Source organism: Desmodus rotundus, chromosome 3, assembly GCF_022682495.2.
Source record: "Desmodus rotundus isolate HL8 chromosome 3, HLdesRot8A.1, whole genome shotgun sequence".
NCBI lineage: Eukaryota > Metazoa > Chordata > Mammalia > Chiroptera > Phyllostomidae > Desmodus > Desmodus rotundus.
Window position 1 is genome coordinate 98,270,799 of NC_071389.1, and position 20,991 is coordinate 98,291,789.

Here is a 20,991-nt window from a genome sequence, read left to right on the forward strand (position 1 = left end):
GGGTCTGATCTCCAAAATATATAAAGAACTCACATGACTGCACTCCAGAAAGACCAACAACCCAATCAAAAAATGGGCAAAGGACTTGAACAGACACTTCTCCAAGGAAGACATACAGAGGCCTCGGAGACATATGAAAAGACGCTCAGCATCACTAGCCATCAGAGAGATGCAAATTAAAACCACAGTGAGGTACCATCTCACACCAGTCAGAGTGGCCAACATAAACAAATCAACAAACAAATGTTGGAGAGGATGCGGAGAAAGGGGAACCCTAGTACATTGTTGGTGGGAATGCAGACTGGTGAAGCCACTATGGAAAACAGTATGGAATTTCCTCAGAAAATTAAAAATTTGAACTGCCTTTTGATCTGGCAATTCCAGTGGTGGAATTATACCCTAAGAACCCTGAAACACTAATCCAAAAGAACCTATGCACCCCAATCTTCATAGCAGCACAATTTACAATAGCCAAGTACTGGAAGCAACCTAACTGCCCATCAGCAAATGAGTGGATCAAAAAACCATGGTACATTTACACAATGGAATTCTACACAGCAGAGAGAAAGAAGGAGCTTACACCCTTTGCAACAGCATGGATGGAACTGGAGAGCATTATGCCAAGTGATATAAGCCAGGCTGTGAGGGGCAAATACCATATGATCTCACCTTTAACTGGAACATAATCAATAGAAGAAAAAAGCAAACAAAATATAACCAGAGACATTGAAGTTAAGGACAATCTAACAATAGCCAGAGGGGTGTGGGGTGGGGACAGTGGGAAGAGGGGATTACAGGAACTACTATAAAGGACACATGGACAAAATCAAGGGGGAGGGTGGAGGTGAGGGAGGGAGGTGGGTTCAGCTGGGGTGGGGTGGAGGGATGGGGAGAAAAGGCATACAACTGTAATTGCATATCAATAAAAATTTTAAAAAAATAAAAAATACATAGGAATCTCAATAGAAAAGAAAAGAAAAAAGGAAAAAAAATTATAACCAGAGACATTGAAGTTAAGAACAATCTTTCGGTAGCCAGAGGAGAGTGGGAAAAGGATAGTAAGGAGAAGGGTTTTCAGGACTACTATGAAATACGCATAGAAAAAACCAAGGGGGAGGGTGGAAGCAGGAAAGGGAGGTGGGTTTGGCTGGGGTCGGGTAGAGGGGTGGGGAGAAAATGCAGACAACTATAATTGAACAACAAAATAAAATAAAATAAAATATAAAATAAATAAAATAAAATAAAATAATAAAATAAAATAAAATAACATGAAGTAAAAGTAAAAAAAGAGAAGAGAAGAATAAATAAAAAAATAAAAGAAAAGAAATATATATTTGGTCTTCAGCCCACTTCCTGGCACACCAGCTCCTAATTCCTGGAATTTCTTAATTGATGAACGATTAAGTCTTTTGTTACTCATAACAAGCCCCTTTCAACCTCACCTGAGTTTGTGTATTGAGATGACTTTTGGAAAGCTCCTGAAAAACCAGAGAGTGGAAGCTAGTTGCCAGGAGAACCAACCAAGTGACTAGAGGGCTGCAACTTTCAGTCCCACCCCAACCATCCAGGCAGAGGAGAGGAGAGGAGCTGGAGGTTGAATCATTCACTATTGGCCAATAATTTCATTAATCATGCCTATGTAATGAAGCCTCTATAAAAACCCAAAGGATAAAGTTGGAAGAACTTCTGAGGTGCTGGGAGGGTGGGCCATGCGGCAGGGGTATGGAAGCTTTACACTCCTTCCCACATGTATTGCCCTAGGTATCTCTTCCATCTGACTGTTCATTAGTATCCTTTGAAATATCCTTTGTAATAAGTCGGCGGTTGTAAATAAAATGTTTCCCAAGTTCTGTGAGCCATTCTAGCAAATGATCAAACCCAATGAGGGGGTTGTGGGAAATCTAATTTATAGCCAGTTGGTCACAAGCCCAGGTGAAAACCTGGACTTATGATTGGCATCTGAACTGGGAAAAGTCTTCTGGGACTGAGGCCTTAACCTGTGGGATCTGATACTATCTCGAGGTAGACAGTGTGGGAATTGAGTTAAATTGTAGGAAACCAGTTGGTATCCACCAGAGAACTAGACAATTGTTTGGGGATGAGGAACAAACCCCACACATTTGGTAACCAGAAGTGTCAGAAGTATTAAGAAGTGGAGTATTTTGGGTAGAAGTTGAGAATAAACTGGTTTTCCCACAGGATTAAAAAAATATATGCTATGACTCAATATATGCTGTCTTCTTCAAAAGACTCACTTTAGACCTAAAGACATAAATTGGGTGAAAATGAAATGATGGGAAAAGACATTCCGTGCAAATAGTAACCAAGAGAAATTAGGTGGCCATACTAGTATGAGAAAAAAAAGACTTTAAGTCAAAAATTATTATATAAGACAAAGAAGCATAATTTTATACAGTTCTGGCCAAGATGGAGGCATAGGTACAAACCCTTCACTTCCCCGCACAACCACAAGGAGGATAACAACCAATCTAAAAACAATAAGCAACCAGAAGTGCCAGAAAATCAAACTGCATGGAACTCCAACAACCAAGGAATTAAAGAAACAGTCAACCAGATCAACCACACTGGTAAGAGGGAGACAAGGGAGATGAGAAAGACAGGGCAGATGGGCTGATGGAGAGAACCCTTGGCAAGGCAGCGGACCACGTGGGTGGGGCTGGCTGAACGGGGGATGGAGACTCAGAGCTGACTGTGGACTATGGAGGGGGTTGCCACAGTGGGAGAAACTCCAGTCTCACAAGAGAGTTCATTGGAAAGTTGGTCTAGAGCCAAGCAAGCAAACTGTATTGTTCCCTCTCTAAGCCTTCCCTCATAGCACCACAACGCAGCAAAGAGGTTGCCCTGCCCTGGTGAATACCAAAGGCGCCTCCCCCTTACAACTTAACAGTTGCACCGAGACAAAGAAATATGGCCCAAATGAAAGAACAGAGCAAAACGCCAGAAAAAGAGCTAAGCGCTGAGGAGATAGCCAACCTATCTGATGAAGAGTTCAAAATACTGGTAATCAAAATGCTCACAGAACTCACTGAGTTTGGTCGCAAAATGACAAAACAAATGAAAGATACCCAAAGTGAAATAAAGCAAAATATTCCAGGAACCAAGAGTGACAGGAGGGAAACCAGGACTCAAAGCAACAATTTGGAACAAAAAAAAGAAATAAACATCCAACCAGAACAGAATGAAGAAACAAGAACTCAGGAAAATGAAGAGAGGCTTAGGAACCTCTGGGACAACTTTAAACATTCCAATATCCAAATTATAGGGGTGCCAAAAGGAGAACAGCAGCAAGAAATCAAAAACTTACTTGGACACATTATAAAGGAAAACTCTCCCAATCTGGCAAAGGAAATAGACATACAGGAAGTCCAGAAGTCCAGAGAGTCCCAAAGAAATTGGACCCAAAGAGGAACACACCAAGGCACATCATCATTAAGTTACCCAAGATTAAAGATAAAGATGGAATCTTAAAAGCTGCAAGAGGAAAGGACAGAGTTACCTACAAAGGAGTGCCATAAGACTATTAGCTGATTTCTCAAAAGAAACCTTACAGGCAAGAAGGGGCTGGAAAGAACTATTCCAAGTCATGAAAGGCAAGGACCTACATCCAAGAGTACTCTATCCATTGAAAAGCTATCATTTAGAATAGACGTGGAGAGGTTAAGAATGGTATAGGAAACAGAGAATTCAAGAATTTATATATAAAACCCATGGACATGAACTAAGAGGGGGAAGGATGCTGGAGGGTTGGGGGGTGCAGGGCGGAGAGGGAATTCAGGGGGAAAAATTGGGAAAACTGTAATAGCATAATCAATAAAACATACTTAAAAATAATCAGTACTTCATTAAAAAAAAGCACATTATATAAAAGGGATAGTCACCAAGATGTAACAAACATATATGCACCAAATATCAGAGCCCCAAAATAAATGAAGCAAACATTGGCAGAACTGAAGAGAAAAATAGGCAACTTTATAACAATAGTTTGAGACTTCAATATACCACTTTCATTAAGAGATACAACACACAGAAGATGAAGAACAAGAGAATGTAAACACCTCCATAAACCAATGATACCTAACAGACATATAAACAATACTGCACCAAACAATAACAGAATATACATTCTCCTCAAGTGCATTTGGAACATTCTCTAAGATAGACTTCAAAAGAAGTTTAACCACAAAACAAGTCTTAATAGGCTTAAAAATATTAAAATTCTACAAAGGATCTTATCTGTAATTAAACAAATAAAGCTAGAAATCAATAACAGAAGGAACACTGAAAAATTCACAACTATGTGAAAATTAAACAACCAATGGATCCAAGAAGAAATCACAAGGGAAATTAGAAAATACTTTGAGACAAATGAAAAGAAGAACAGCATACCAAAACGTAAGGTCTATAGCCCTGGCTGGTGTGACTCAGTGGATTGAGCACTGGTCTGTGGACCTAAGAGTTACTGCTTTGATTCCCAGTCAAGGCACATGCCTGGGCTGCAGGCTGGGTCACCAGTTGGTGGTACATGAGAGGCAACCAATCGATGTTTGATGTTTCTCTTGCACACTGATGTTTCCCTCCCTATGTCCCTCCTTTCCCCTCTCTCTAAAAATAAATCAATAAAATATTTTTTAATTAAAAAAACTTAAGCAGTGCTGAAAGGGGAACTTATAGCTGTAAATGTGCATAATAAAATAGAAGATCCTATATCAATAACCTAGTGTTACACCTCAAGAAATTAGAAAAAGAGCAAACTAAACCCAAAGTGACAAGAGCAAGAAAGGACATAATAGAGACTAGAGTGCAGGTAAATGAAATAAGAGAAAGTAATCTATTTGTAGATGACATAATATTATATACAGAAAATCCCAAAGTCAAAAAAAAACAAAACCAGTTAGAACTAATATATTCACAGCAAAGTTGCAAGATACAAAATCAACAACACAAAAATCAGTTGCATTCCTATACATTAACAATGAACAATCAAAAAAAGAAAAACACAATCCCATTTAGAGTAGCATCAAAAAGAATAAAATACTAAGGAAAAGTTTAACCAATGAAGTGAAAGACTTCTACACTGAAAACTACAAAAAAGAAATTGTTGAAAGAAATAAAATAAGACATACATAAGTTGAAAGATATCCTATGTTCATGGATTGGAAGACTTAATGTTCGGAGGATGACATATTACCCAAAGTGATCTGCAAATTCAATATAATCCCTATCCAAAATCTAATGATGATTTTTTCAGAAACAGAAAAAGCCATCCTAAAATTTGTATATCAGGGAACATTCATAGCAAAAAACAATCCTGAAAAAGAACAAAGTTGGAGCACCCACATTTCCTAATTTCAAAACTTACTACAAAGCTACAGGGGTCAAAACAGTGTAGTCATAGCATAAGGACAGACATATACACCAATGGACCAGAATTAGGAGTTCAGAATAAATAGTATTTTGTGTGGAAAAAAACAGAGTGCAAATACAACCCACAGAATAGGAGAATATAATGGCAAAACATATATCTGATAAAGGAATAATATCAGAATATATAAAAAACTCCTACAACTCAACAACAAAAAACCCACAAACAATTCAATTAAAAAATGGGCAATGCACTTGAATAGGCACTTCTCCAATGAATTACAAATGGCTACTAAACATATGAAAAGATGCTCAATATCATTAGTCACTAAGGAAATGTAAATCAAACCACAATGAGCTATCACTTCACGCTCATTAGAGTGATTATGTGTGTGTGTGTATATGTATATTACTATTAATATAATTATTATGCTGATGGCTTGTCATATGTTGACACATCCTTGTAGTCTAGAAATAAATACTTTTAATGTGCTGCAGAATTCATTTTGTTAGTAATATATGGAGTTCAGTAGAAGTAAGGCCTGATTGAGTAGGGTAATAAGAGAGGTGTAATAATTTATAGTTTTATTTTTGTAATTACTTTATTGTTGTTCAACTACAGTTGTCTGCATTTTCTCGCCACCACACGCTCACCCCCGCAAAACCCACCTGCCTCCCTTGCTTCCACCCTCCCCCTTGGTTTTGCCCATGTGTCCTTTATAGTAGTTCCAGAACACCCTTCTCCCCACTAATGCCCCCTCCCTCCCCTCTTGCTATTGTTAGATTGTTCTTAATTTCAACGTATCCAGTTATATTTTGTTTGCTTTTTTCCTTTGTGGATTATGTTCCAGTTAAAGGTATTTATATGGTATTTTAGGATCATAAGATATTTATCCCCCACAGCCTGGCTTATTTCACTTAGCATAATGCTCTCCAGTTCCATCCATGCTGTCCCAATGGGTAGGAGCTCCTTCTTTCTCTCTGCTGCATAGAATTCCATTGTGTAAATGTACCATAGTTTTTCTATACACTCTTAATCCAATGGGCATTTAGGTTGCTTCCAGCACTTGGCTATTGTAAATTGTGCTGCTACAAACATTGGGGTGCATAGGTTCTTTTGGATTGGTGTTTCAGGGCTCTTAGGGTATAATCCCAGCACTGGAATTGTCAGGTCAAAAGGCTGTTCCATTTTAGACTTCTGAGGAAATTCCATACTGTTTTCCACAGTGGCTGCACCAGTCTTCATTCCCACCAACACTGCACTAGGGTTCCCTTTTCCCCACATCCTCTCCAACATTTGTTTCTTGATTTGTTTATGTTGGCCATTCTAACCATGTGAGGTGGTATCTCATGGAGCATCTTTTCATATGTCTCTGGGCCCTCTGTATGTGCTCCTTGGAGAAGTGTCTGTTCAAGTCCTGTGCCCATTTTTTCATTGGGTTGTTTGTCTTCCTGGAGTGCAGTCATGTGAGTTCTTTATATATTTTGGAGACCAGGCCCTTGTCTGAGGTATCATTGGCAAATATGTTTTCCCATATAGTTGGTTCTCTTTTCATTTTAATGCTGTTTTCTTTAGCCATGCAGAAGCTTTTTATTTTGATGAGGTCCCATTTGTTTATTCTTTCCTTTATGTCCCTTGCTTCAGGGGACATATCAGTAAACATGTTGCTGCATGGAATGTCTGAGACTTTCCTGCCAATGTTTTCTTCTAGGACTTGTATGGTGTTACAATTTATATTTAAGTCTTTTATCCACCTTGAACTTATTTTTGTGTATGGCATAATTTGTTGATCGAGTTTCACTTTTTTGAACGTAGCTGTCCAGATCTCCCAACACCAGCTGTTGAAGAGGCTGTTTTGACTCCATTTCATGCTCTTGCCTCCTTTGTCAAACATTAATTGACCGTAAAGACTTGGGTTTATTTCTGGGCTCCCTGTTCTGTTCCATTGATCTATGTGCCTGTTTTTATGCCAGTACCAGGCTGTTTTGATTACTGTGGCCTTGTAATACAGTTTGATATCAGGTATTGTGATCCCTCCTGTTTTGTTCTTCTTTCCCAAAATTGCTGCAGCTATTCAGGGTCGCTTATGGTTCCATATGAATTTCTGAAATGTTTGTTCTATATCCGTGAAATATGTCATGGGTACTCTAATAGGGACTGCATTGAATCTATAAATCGCTTTGGGTAGTATGGTCATTTTGATGATGTTAATTCTTCCAGTCCATGAGCATAGTACAGGCTTCCATTTGTTTGCATCTTCCTTAATTTCTTTCTTCAGTGTTGTGTAGTTTTCTGAGTACAGGTCTTTTACCTCCTTGGTTAGGTTTATTCCTAGGTATTTTATTTTTATTGCTGCTATATCAAATGGGATTTTTTTTCCTGATGTCTGTTTCTGCAGTTTCATTGTTGGTATACAGGAATGCCTTTGACTTCTGAGTATTGACTTTGTATCGCACTGTTTTGCCAAATTCATTTATTAGTCAAGTACTTTTTTGGTGGAGTCTATAGAATTTTGCGTGTACACTATCATGTCATCTGCAAGTAATGACAGTTTCGTTTCCTCCTTTCCAATTTGGATGCCTTTTATTTCTTTTTCTTGTCTGATTGCTGTGGCTAGGACTTCCAATACTATGTTGAATAGGAGTGGTGAGAGAGGGCATCCTTGTCTTGTTCCTGATCTCAGTGGGTAAGCTCTAAGTTTTTGATCATTGAGTATGATGTTGGCTGTAGGTCTCTCATATATGGCTTCTATTATGTTGAGGAATGCTCCCTCTATTCCCACTTTGTTGAGTGTTTTCATCATACATGGGTGCTGTACCTTATCAAATGCTTTTTCCACATCTATTGATATGACCATGTGATTTTTGTCTTTGCTTTTGTTTATGTGGTGTATTGTGTTTACTGATTTGCGAATATTGTGCCATCCTTGCATCCCTGGGATGAATCCCACTTGATCATGGTGTATGATTTTTTTAGCGTATTGCTGGATGCAGTTTGCCAATATTTTGTTGGGGATTTTAGCATCTATGTTCATCAGCGATATTGGCCTGAAGTTTTCTTTCTTTGTTATGTCTTTATCTGGTTTGGGGATTAGGGTGATGCTGGCTTCCTAAAAAGAGTTTGGGAGTCTTCCATATTCTTGAATTGTCTGGAATAATCTGTGGAGGATGGGGTTAGCTCTCCCTTAAATGCTTTGCAAAATTCTCCTGTGAAACCGTGTGGGTCAAGGCTTTTATGGGTCAGAAGCTTTTTGTTCACTGTTTCAATATCATCAGCTGTTACTGGTCTGCTCAGGCTTTCTGCTTCTTCTTCATTGACTTTTGGTAGGTTATATTTTTCTAGAAATTTGTCCATTTCACCTAGGTTTTCACATTTCTTGGCATATAGTTCTTCATAGTAACTTCTTACAATCCTTTGTATATCTGTGGTATCAATTGTAGTCTCTCCTCTTTCATTTCTGATTGTCTTTATTTGGGTCCTCTCTCTTTTGTTCTTGATGAGCCTGCTTAAGGGCTTGTTGATTTTGCTCATCTTTTCAAAGAACCAGCTCCTGGATTCATTGATCCTTACAATTGTGCTTTTAGTCTCTATGTCATTTAATTCTGCTCTGATCTTGGTTATTTCCTTCCTTGTACTTGCTCTGAGTTGTCTTTGTTGTTGTTCCTCGAGTTCTTGTAGGTGTAGGGTTAGGTTGTTTATTTGAAATGTTTCTATTCTTTTTAGGTAGGCCTGTGTAGCTATGAACTTCCCTCTCAGGACTTCCTTTGCTGTGTCCCATGAGTTTTGGGTTGTTGTGAGTTCGTTTTCATTTGTTTCCAGAAACTTTTTGATTTTTTCCCTTATCTCGTTCTTGACCCATTCATTGTTTAATAGCATGCTATTCAATCTCCATGATTTTCAGTGTTTTGGGTTTTTTCCTTTGGTGTTGGTTTCTAGTTTCAGTCCCTTGTGGTCAGAGAAAATGCTTGATTGATTTCAAGTTTCTTGAATTTGTTGAGGCTTGTTTTGTGTCCTATCATGTGGTCTATCTTTGAAAGCATTCCATGTGCATATGAAAAGAATGTGTATTTTGCTTCTTTTGGATGAAAGGCTCTGTATACATCAGTTAAGTCCATTTCATCTAGGGCATTGTTTAATGCCACAATATCTTTGTTGTTATTTTGTTTGGAAGATCTGTCCATCTTTGATAGTGGGGTGTTAAAGTCCCCTAGTATAATTGTGTGGCTGGCAATATCTTTCTTTAAGTCCTCTAAGATTTTCCTTATGTATTTGGGTGCTCCCATGTGGGGTGCATATATAGTTGCAATATTTATGTCTTCTTCATGGATTCTTCCTTTGAGTATTATGCAGTGACCTTCTGGGTCTCTCACTGTGGCCCTTTTTTTGAAGTTAGTTTGTCTGATCAGCGTATTGCTACCTCAGCTTTTTTTTTATGTCCTGTCCATTTGCTTGGGAAATTTGTTTCCAGCCCTTCACTTCAAGCCTGTTCTGAGGTGGGTGTCTTGTAGGTAGCATATGTCCTAAATGGGTCATGTTTTCGTATCCATTCTTCTATTCTGTGTCTTTGATTGGGGCATTTAATCTATTTTCGTTTAAGGTTTTTACCTATAGGTACTTATTCATTGCCATTTTTTCGTACGTGTTTTCCTCCCTCTTTCACTGTTTTTCTTCCTGTTCTTAAAGTAGTCCTTTTAGCATCTCTTGCAGAGCTGGTTGGAGGAGGTATATTCTTTGAGGCTTCTTTTTCCAGGAAGCTCCTTATTTGGCCTTCCATTTTAATGAGAGCCTTCCTGGATAAAGCAATCTTGGTTTCAGGCCTCTGGTTCTCATTACTTGGAATATTTTTTGCCATTCCCTTCTGGCTTAGAGTGTTTCCATTCTGAAGTAAGCTGCTAACCTTATTGGGGCTCCCTTCCATGTAACTTCTTGTTTTTTCCTTGCTGTCTTTAAGATTCTCTATTTATCCTGGAATTTTTCCCATTTTAATTATTATGTGTCTTGCAGTGGGCCTCTTTGGGTTCCTCTTGATTGAGACTCTCTGTGATTCCTGGATTTGGGTGACTTTTTCTCTCATCAAATTAGGGAAATTTTCCATGATTATTTTTTCAAACAGGTTTTCTATCCCCCGATCTTTTCTTCTCCTTCTGATATCCCTATTATATAGATATTATTACGTTTCATGTTGTCCTGCATTTCCCTTAACCCCTCTTCATTCTTTCTGAGCCTCTTTTCCTTTTCTTGCTCATTTTGAGTGCTTTTTTCTATCTTGTTCTCTATCTCGCTGATCCGGTCCTCTGCTTCCTTGAGCCTGGTTTTGATTCCTTCTACTGTGTTCTTCAGTTCAGAAATTGTATTCTTCATTTCCTCTTGGCCTTTGTTGATAGTTTCTATTTCCTTTTTCATGATGATATAGTTTGCAGTGAGTTCATTGTAGTTTCCCTGTAGTTTTTGGTAATTCTCTGTGAGCTCATTGAGCTTCCTGATAACCATTTCTTTGAACTCAATATCTGACATTTGACTTGCCTCTACATCATTTAGCACTCTTTCTGGGGCTTCCTCCTTTCCTTTTATTTGGGGATTGTTACTTTGTCTTCCCATTATTTGTGAGACTCTTCTTGTAGCTAGCCTCTGCTTCTCAAATTGATCAGTTCTGACTCCCTGGGTTTATAGTGTGAACTTCTGTGGTAGAAGACCTGTGAGATTCAGTGGTGCAGTCTCCTTGATCTCCTGAGCTTCCTGGTCTTGGGCTGTCATTTATGTTGGCTCTCTGTGTGTCTTTTGGTCTTGATTGTTGCTGGGTCTTTCTTTGGTGGGTTCTTCCCTCCAGCTGATTAACTGAGGGTCATTCTGTCCACCATCTCTTGTTTTCTGTTGTGCAGGTGTGGGCAGGCTGTGTTGAAGCTGGTTCTTCCATGTGTACAGGTTTTGAGGATTCTCTCTTGCTCTTGTTCAGCTGTTTGTTTGGAGTTATTTATGCACCATTTAATTGTATTTCCAGATAGATCCTGGGTTGAGGTAGTGTGGCTTCCACTCCGTCCTTCTGTTGTTATCTTTTGATGGTTCCTTTGTTGGTGGGTTTCCTCTTCCAGCAGGTACCCTGGTGTTCACAGCTTCCACCTATTAGGAATGGCCTGGAGTCCTTCGCGCTGGTTCCCTCAAGGAAAAGCTTCTACAGCAGCAGAAGCCTCAGAGTTGTAGCCGAGAGGCTAACACTGCCTGGAACTACCCCTAATTTATAGTTTTAATTTGAACATTTCACTTAAAATATTATATGGCATGCTTGAGTGTGATATTGTTATATTACAGAATTACATGCTTATGATTTTGTAATAAAAGATTTTGTAATAAAAAGGGGCATTTTTTTTGTGCCAGACTATCTATATATATACATACACACACACACACACATATAACGCATATATAAAATATTGGAAATATATATGAAAAATGATGATGTAAACATTGGAACTCTCATGCATTGCGGGTGGGCATGTAAAATGGTGCAGCCACTATGGAAAAACAGTATGGTAGTCCCTCAAAAAGCTAAATACAGAGTCATCATATGATTGTACAATTCCACTTCTAGGTACATATCAAAAAGAATTGAAATCAGGAACTAAAACAGATACTTGCATATCAGAGTAGCATTATTCACAATAGCCAAAAGGTGGAAACAACGATGGATGAATGAGTAAACCAAATGTGGTATATACATGCAAAGGAATGTTATTCAGCCTTAAAAAGAAAGGAAATTCTGACACATGAAAACAGTATGCTATGGTTAAATAAGTCAGAAACAAAAGGACAAATATTGTGTGATTCCACTTATATGATATATCCAGAACAGACAAATTCTAGAAACAGAAAGTAGAATGATGATTACTAGGAGCTGGGGAAATGAAAGAAAGGAGAGTTACTGTTACTGGGTTACTGTTAACTGTTACAGAGTTACTGGGGATAGGGTTTCTGTGTGGGATGATAAAAAAGTTCTGGAAATGGATAGTGGTGATGGTTTCACAACATTGTAAATGTATTTAATGCTACTGAAATAGTTAAAATGGTACCTCCCCCCCACACACACACATACAAAAGGTTAATGGATAATTAAACTGTAGTTGATCTATATGATAAAATATAATTCGGTGATAAAAGGACCTATGAAGTCACAAGACATGGTGGAAATTTAAATGCATATTTATTTTTTAATGTATTAATTTTAGACAGAGAAACACACATCAATTTTTTTCCCACGTATTTATGCATTCATTGGTTGATTCATGTATGTGCTCTGACCAGATTCACAAACTTGATGTATTGGGATGACACCTTAACCAACTGAACTACCAAGCCAAGGCTTAAATGCATATTTCTAAAAGTGAAAGATGCTAATCTGAAAAGGCTACATACTCCATGATCCAACAGAAAATGCAAAACTCTGGAGTCAGTAAAAATATCAGTGGTTGTCAGGAGTTAGGGAAGAGGGAGGGTTGAATAGATGGAGCAAAGAATTTTTAGGACAGTGAAACTACTCTGTGTGACATCATTATGGTGAATACAGGACATTATTGCATTTTTCAAAACTCAAAGAATGTACAACACAAGGATTGAATGTAAACCATAATGTAAACTGGAGTTAGTACTAATCTATCAAATTGGTCTATCAAGTGCAACAAACACACCACACTAATGTAAGATGTCAATAATACTGAAAACTGAAGCAGGGGTATGGGGGAGAATGGATCCTCTGTACTATCTGCTCAATTTTCTATAAATTAAAATTGCTGTAAAATAAAATCTAATAATTAAAAGAAATTCTATTTGGGAATTCCAGTGTTGAATTTTACCGAAAAAGTGGGACACAGAAAGTAGATGAGTCCCTAAGTTGGGAGGTGTTACCTGAGAAGGAGAACAAAGTAATTTCTGGAGTGATGGAAATGTTCTGACTTGATTGGCCTGGGCTGGTAGTTCCAGGGTATATACACTTGTCCAAACTTATCTAATTATTCACTAAAAATCAGCGCATTTGCCAGTAAGTAAATTATACTTCAGTAGATTTTTTTTTAAATGGGGTCATTGTGTTGGAACAAGTGGATCTCCTCCCCAATTTCCTCTGTGGGGCCGACTAAATAGAGCATTTTCTTCCTCATCCCTCTCTCCCATTGCCAGCATATCCTGGTTGATTTTTTACCCTACAATACAAATTTCTAACTTCTAAATTCTCCCAGTCCCGAAAATCTATCTGGGAGACAGAGTCACCAGCAGCCCCATCATGGTGAGAAAGGCCCACATGGGATGCCAAGGGGCCTGCCACAGCCACATGAGCAGGACCCTTCTGCCATCTAGCTTCAGAACTCTCCAATTACAGAGTTAAGGACACTAGCCAGAGTGTGCTCCACAGCTAGCCATTCTGTGGGCTCTATGAAACAGATAATATTCATCCTTCTATCAGTGCAAGCACAACCACCACCCCCCTTTTCAGAGAGGGAAACAGAAACAGCGAGCACTCCTCAGCCAGCTAGGGAGTGATGGATCAAGGTTGGGTTCCAGCCACAGTGTTGGGGCCACTTCTTAACATTCAGACTTTCCACCCCACTAACTGACATACTAATTAATTGTGCACTTAGTTACATCAAGTCTACTCCTGGCCAACAGAAAATGTCAGGCCCAAGGCTGTCCTGTCCAGTATGTGCAGCTGTGCACAGGGCCAGAGCGCAGTAGGTGCTATGAATGGATGTAGATCTGAGACCCAAGGGCTACTGGTGGACCTTGGCCAGCACCCTGACGCAGCTCCTCCAGCCCTGCGAGACAATAGCCAGGCAGAACCCCTGCTGTTGCCAGCTGTAAGTTACCTGGCACAGCAGCACAGCCCATAAGTCACAGGGGTGCCAAACTCATTTTCTCCAGGGGCCACATCAGCCTCGAGGTTGCCTTCAAAGAGCCGAATGTAATTTCAACTCCTCAACAGTTAAGGAGTAGTTGTATTTATACAGTCCTAAAATTATTTTGGCCCTTTGAATTCAACCGCAAGGCTGATGTGGCCCCCGGTTAAAATGAGTTTGACGTTCCTGCAGTAAGATTAGGCTCCAGGTTATGCTGCACCCTGGGCTTCCTGTGGTCACTATAAACTGTGCATGTAAACCACACCAGGCGGCCACCAGGAAGCACAAAAGAGCACAGGAAAAAAAAGAAAAGAAAAAGAAACCTTTGGTCCCAGGTCCTAATAAGCAGTCCCAGATAGTTTTTACAGGATAAAGGAAGAAAAATGCTCTGGTACAAAATCCAGCAGAACTTTGCCAGCTCCCTTTGTTAAGCCCTACCTCCTTCACCTTTGTGTCCAGCTGACACCAGACAACAGACTCCTCAACCTGTTACCCCTGCCTGCACTAGTGGCCTCGTGGGAACCAGCCCCACCTGGCCTCACCTGACCCACCAGGCCCCTAAGCCTTCCCACATGGAAGCCCCAACTGCACCACACTGCCCAGGATCCCTGGCCCAGGCAAAGAGCACTGTCCCTGTGGTTTCCATCTGGCTAACTCACATTCAGCTCACTGTCCTCCCCCCAGAGGCTTTCCTGAGTTCCCCTGGTCCCTGTCTCCACTGCAGTTCAGATGCTTGGGCCTCAGGCTCCCCTCCTGAATGGAACCTCCCAAAACTCCTTCCTGTCTCAGAACTTGACCTGGCCTTGGGCATGGAAGAGCTGGGATTGCTCACTCTCCAGCACACCACAAGGCAGGGACTGGTTCCACAACAACAGTAACAGCTGCAATAACATTTGTAGTACCTGCCCTAGGCAGACACAGCGAGTCCCACACACTCCACAGCCCATCAGAGAGGCCCCAGAACCAGCATGAGACCGGCTCCTGTCAGTGACAGGGGCAATGAGCCCTGGATGACAGGCCTACAACCTGGTGGAACTGCCCTTTTGATCCTCTGGGGCAGTGCTCTCTGGGCCTCAGTTCCCCATCCCAAAATGAAGGGCTGTGCAGGGAGGGGTCTCTAGAAGTCCCGCATATGAAGATGGCAGGGAGAGATAAGAGGACCTGGAACAAACCACAAGTCTAGTCCCAGCTCTGCCACTGACCACCAGAGGGGCTTGGCACTTGGTACCTGCCCCATCTGAGCTTTTGTTTCCTTATCCACACATAGATATGACATTCCATATGTCCCTACATTGTACTGCTGGATGGGAGGTGCCCACTGCAGGGCCAAGAGCATGTTAGGTGCTCATAAATGACAGCCACAAATAAAAAGGGTTCAGAGGAATGACAGGGGAGCAGGTGGCAGCTGGGGTCTCTTCTGGTCTAGTTTGGGACACTGGTGTCCTGGAAGTCACCAGGTTCCAGCCCATGAAATCCTATGTGTGTAGAATCCATTCTGAGACTCCAGGGAGTTCTGGGGGGGGCGGGGGGGAGGACAGGGATTTCTGGGGCCTCCCTGACCCCCTGGTGCACCCCAAAATGCCTTCTGTCCTATGTGGCAGAAGAGTGGGTCCCTTAGGGATGAGGTGTAGCTTCTGGGAGCCCTCTCCTTCCCTGACCTTTCTACCATGGGTCCATCACTGGTCCATCACCCTTGGGACTTCCCCAGCAGAGAAAGGTCCACAGAGCAGTGTGGCCCTACTTGGTTAGGGTCAGGAGGGAGGTGAAAGCCCCAGTTCAGAGTGGAGCTAGGGGGATTGCTGATCTGGAAAAAGAGTTGGAGGGGCTGAGGTAGCCCACCGTGGAGTACAAAGCCTTCAGGGGCTCAATCTGTGTCCCCAGTTCCTCTGGGCCTGTCCCTGAGCTAGGAGTGCAACACAGGAGTCTCCGGGGTTGCACACACAGCCCAAGAACGCAGCGCCTGTCCGGCCTCCTGGTCAGGTGGCTGTGAAGATGGAGTGTCCGTATCTCCCACTGAAGGCACAGTAGGACCACAGTAATTCTGGCACCGTTTTTACATTCACCTCCCACTCTGTCGGTCGTTACACTCACTCGGGCATCTCCCTACGCACGGAGCGCTACCGCCTTTGTTCCCCAGAGCCCTCCAGGGCCTGGCCACGCCCCCAGTTCGCTGTAGTCCCGCCAAACTGAGGCAGACAAGGACACATGGTTACGGACAAGGTCACTGGGCCAACGCAGCCAGGTGCAGATCCCCGGGGAGACATCGAGGCAGCCCTGGGGACCACCGGGGTCTCGTGTCCTTCCCGGGACTGCAGGCACAACAGCAGCTAGGTCCACACTCACCTGTCATGGCGACGGCACAGCGTGAATCCGGCTGATACAGGCCTGTCCCCCTGCCTCCGACCGCCAGTCCCTGTGTCAACCTTCCTCCGTCAGACCCTGGAGAACCTCGGCCCACCGGCCACGGGCGACTTGCCCCTCCCAGGAAGGCCCCGCCCCAAACGTCGAAAAGTCGCTTCCGGCATCTCATTCCTGTTAGGCCACTCCTTCAGCGCCTCTAAACCCCGCCCCCTACTGAGCCTGGCCATCTCTAGCGTCAGCTACTGGGTCTCCAGGAGCCTTTAGCTCCGCCCCCAACTGAACAACGGCCCGCAGATCTGGGCCCAGAGCCCAACTCTTCCCTCTAGGCCCAGCCCCTGACGTCCTCGACGTAGCTACGAGAGCCCTGAAACCCGCCCCCGCTGAGCCCCACCCCCGCTGACGTCTGCTACGTCCTAGCCACTACCCAGAACCGCACCTTTCACTGAACCTCGCCCTCGCCAGCTACGGAAGACTGCTGGAACCCGGAGCTTGGATCCAGCCTGCGTAGGGCGTGGTTTCCTTATTAGTCCTTAGACCCTCCCCTCACTCGAGCCCCACCCTCAGCTCCGAGAACCTTTGCGAGAGTGATAGCGGGCCAGCCTGGCCCCGCCCTGCCCTGTTATTGGCTCGGTCTCCGTGTTGATCCCTTCCTGGGTCCCACCCAGCCTGGCGGCCTGGCTGGGGTCTAGTGGGCTGAATGCTGCCCAGTACAATGAGCCGCCCTGCCGGGTGCCACTGTGCCCTACTCCCGGAATGAGAAAACTGGGTCTCTGAAAGAGGAAGTCATTTGCCTAAGGTCATGCAGAAGGTCAAGTCGTTCCCTGGAGCAAAAGGTGGTGTGTCCACTACCCTAAAGGGATCAGCCAAAGAGAGCCCTGCATGCACAGTGATGCTCACCAACCCAGAGGAGGAGTCGGATTCCACGGTGTGACTTGGGTGGCCACACTCCTCTTTGGGCCCCGTATGCAAAAGAGGGACACCTGCCTGCCAATGTGACCCTGACTAGGAGGTTGTTCAAGTAGCGTGAACCTCAGTTTTCTAATCTGTAAAATGGGTGACCTTGGCTCCACTCCCCCTTCTGTCACAAGCTTGGGCTTCCAGCTCTGGCGCCTATCCCAGGAAGCCCCCAGCCCATATGCGAATGCGCAGGGCTCCCGCCACAAAATTGAGAGCTGTGGCGAAAAGAAAAAGCAGGCCTTTCACAGTGGCCATTGCAGGCAGGGTTTTGGTTTAATACCTGGTTCCTTCTCTGCTTGTACTGGCTGTTCCCCCATTAGCATGATCAAATTTGAGATGCTGGGGCTGGAACTGGAGTCAGGGCCCAAGCTCAGTATTCACTTCTTGGATAGCACAAGCAATGCTCAGGTCCCCAAGTCAATGCTGTCCGCTCCCCAAATCTGTGCCTCAGTTGTCCCATGTAAAACAGGGCTGGGACCAGTGATCAAAGGTTTGTGCAGTAAAGGCATCCAGAGAATGAGTGCAGGTGTGTCCTGGAAATTCCAAAACCCTTGGGCTGAGTGGTGGTGGTCACTACCTGAGAGACACCTCCACCCCAAATACTGAGGCTTCACTTCCCTGAAAGACCCAGGCTGAGCCTTCCCTCCTTGGGAAGCCCTGCACAGGCCCCCCAGGTGCCTCTAGGTAGGACCTCTTGAGCAGAGTAGAACTCAGCCCAAACCCTATTACCTCGCATTCTTCACTCTGTGTCACAGTTCCTAACATTTACCTCTCAGTTCATTTCACCCTCTGGAAGTAACATCAGTGTCATAATGGTGGGAACTAGATGGACAGGACACAGCAGGGCAGGGGTGTCCAACCTTTTGTTGTCTCTGGGCCACACATTAAATACACAAACACTAACAAAAACTGATGAGCGGAAAAAAGGTCCATACATAATTTTCATTTCTGCCACCACAGATAAGCAAAAAAGTCCTCACATAATAACCCAAATTATGCAGCACCCTTTTCGATAATCTTTTAAAAAAAATTTATTGTTATTCAATTACAGTTGTATGCCTTTTCTCCCCATCCCTCCACCCCACCCCAGCCGAACCCCCCTCCCTCCCCCACCTTCACCCTCCCCCTTGATTTTGTCTATGTGTCCTTTATAGTAGTTCCTCTAATCCCCTCTCCTCACTGTCCCCTCCCCACTCCCCCCTGGCTATTGTTAGATTGTTCTTAACTTCAATGTCTCTGGTTATATTTTGTTTGCTTTTTTCTTATGTTGATTATGTTCCAGTTAAAGGTGAGATCATATGGTATTTGTCCCCCACAGCCTGGCTTATTTCACTTAGCATAATGCTGTCCAGTTCCATCCATGCTGTTACAAAGGGTGTAAGCTCCTTCTTTCTCTCTGCTGCATAGAATTCCATTGTGTAAATATACCATAGTTTTGGGGGTTTTCGGGGGGGGGTGCAGTGAACTTTATTGATGGTGCATGACAAGGCAGGGCTCCCTAAGCCCCTCCCCTCTTCAGGGGGTCTAGGATGGAAACGGGAGGTTAGGATATTCTCAGTGTGTTGGGGGATCGGTTTGGGGTAAGGACTCCCCAGCAGCTGAGGGTCTCTCTTCCTGTCACTGGGGCTGGTGGTCCATGGGGCTCTTACTCCTTGTAGGCCATGTGGACCACAAGGTCCACCACCCTGTTGCTGTAGCCGAATTCATTGTCATACCAGGAAATGAGCTTGACAAATTGGTCATTGAGGGCAATGCCACCTCCAGCATCGAAGGTGGATGAGTGAGTGTCACTATTACAGTTGCAGGAGACAACCTGGTCCTCGGTATAGCCCAGGATGCCTTTGAGGGGGCCCTCTGATGCCTGCTTCACTACCATCTTGATGTCATCATATTTGGCAGCTTTCTCCAGGCGTCAGGTCAGATCCACAACCAACACATTGGGGGTGGGGACACAGAAGTCCATGCCAGTGAGCTTCCCATTCAGCTCAGGGATGACCTTGCCCGCAGCCTTGGCAGCGCCAGTGGAAGTAGGGATGATGTTCTGGGCAGCCCCTCAGCCATCATGCCACAGCTTGCCAGAGGGCCCATCCACGGTCTTCTGGGTGGCAGTGATGGTGTGGACTCTGGTCATGAGTCCCTCCACGATGCCAAAGTTGTCCTGCATGACCTTGGTCAGGGGGGCCAAGCAGTTGGTGGAGCAGGAGGCATTGCTGACAATCTTCATGGAGTTGTCATACTTGTCATGGTTCACACCCATCACAAACATGGGGGCATCCGCAGAAAGGGCAGAGATGATGACCCTCTTGGCTCCACCCTTCAAGTGAGCCCCAGCCTTCTCCATGGTGGTGAAGACACCAGTGAACTGCACAACATATTCAGCACCAGCATCACCCCATTTGATGTTGGTGAGATCTTGCTCCTGGAAGACGGAGATGGACTTCCCATTGATGACAAGCTTCCCAGTCTCAGCCTTGACCATGCCTTTGAACTTGCTGTGAGTAGAATCATACTGGAATATGTAGACCATGTAGTTGAGGTCAATGAAAGGGTCACTGATGGTGACAACATCCACTTTGCCAGAGTAAACGGCAGCCCTAGTGATCAAGTGCCCAAAGGGCCAAATCCTTTCACTCCGATCTTCACCATTGTGTCTCAGAATTGAGGCTGCTGGCACTGCGCAGGAAGACGCAGCTGTCTGTTGAACTGGAGGAGCGGAGAGCCAAATACACCATAGTTTTTTGATCCACTCATTTGTTGATGGGCACTTAGGTTGCTTCCAGTACTTGGCTATTGTAAATTGTGCTGCTATGAACATTGGAGTGCACAGGTTCTATTGGATTGGTGTTTCAGGGTTCTTAGGGAACAATCCCAGCAGAGGAATTGCTGGGTCAAAGGGAAGTTCCATTTTTAGTTTTCTGAGGAAATTCCATACTGTTTTCCACAGTGGCCTTACCAGTCTGCATTCCCACCAACAGTGCACTAGGGTTCCCTTTTCTCCGCATCCTCTCCAACATTTGTTTGTGGATTTGTTTATGTTGGCCACTCTGACTGGTGTGAGATGGTACCTCACTGTGGTTTTAATTTGCATCTCTCTGATGGCTAGTGATGCTGAGCATCTTTTTATATGTCTCTGGGCCCTCTGTATGTCTTCCTTGGAGAAGTGTCTGTTCAAGTCCTGTGCCCATTTTTTCACTGGGTTGTTTGTCTTCCTGGAGTGGAGTCGTGTGAGTTCTTTATATATTTTGGAGACCAGGCCCTTGTCTGAGGTATCATTGGCAAATATGTTTTCCCATATAGTTGGTTCTCTTTTCATTTTAATGCTGTTTTCTTTAGCCATGCAGAAGCTTTTTATTTTGATGAGGTCCCATTTGTTTATTCTTTCCTTTATGTCCCTTGCTTCAGGGGACATAT

At 43.4% G+C, this 20,991-nt stretch overlaps 1 protein-coding gene and 1 pseudogene across 4 annotated transcripts in view; both read right to left on the reverse strand.

Moving 5' to 3' along the window:
- Positions 1-16,781, reverse strand: part of CARD19 (caspase recruitment domain family member 19) — a 28,956-nt gene extending 12,175 nt beyond the window's left edge. The window contains exon 1 of one of the 4 annotated variants that reach the window (XM_024580849.4): positions 16,606-16,781. Coding sequence is in view for 3 of the 4 variants with exons in the window: in XM_024580851.4 (XP_024436619.1) it covers positions 16,606-16,612 (7 nt within the window). In the remaining variant the exon portion in view is untranslated. The remainder of the gene's footprint in view (positions 1-16,605) is intronic. The other 3 variants (XM_024580851.4, XM_024580850.3, XM_024580848.3) reach the window with 3 other exon arrangements.
- Positions 16,782-18,942: 2,161 nt separating this feature from the next.
- On the reverse strand, positions 18,943-20,356 carry LOC112323126 (glyceraldehyde-3-phosphate dehydrogenase-like; annotated as a pseudogene).
- Between the last annotated feature and the right edge of the window lie 635 nt (positions 20,357-20,991).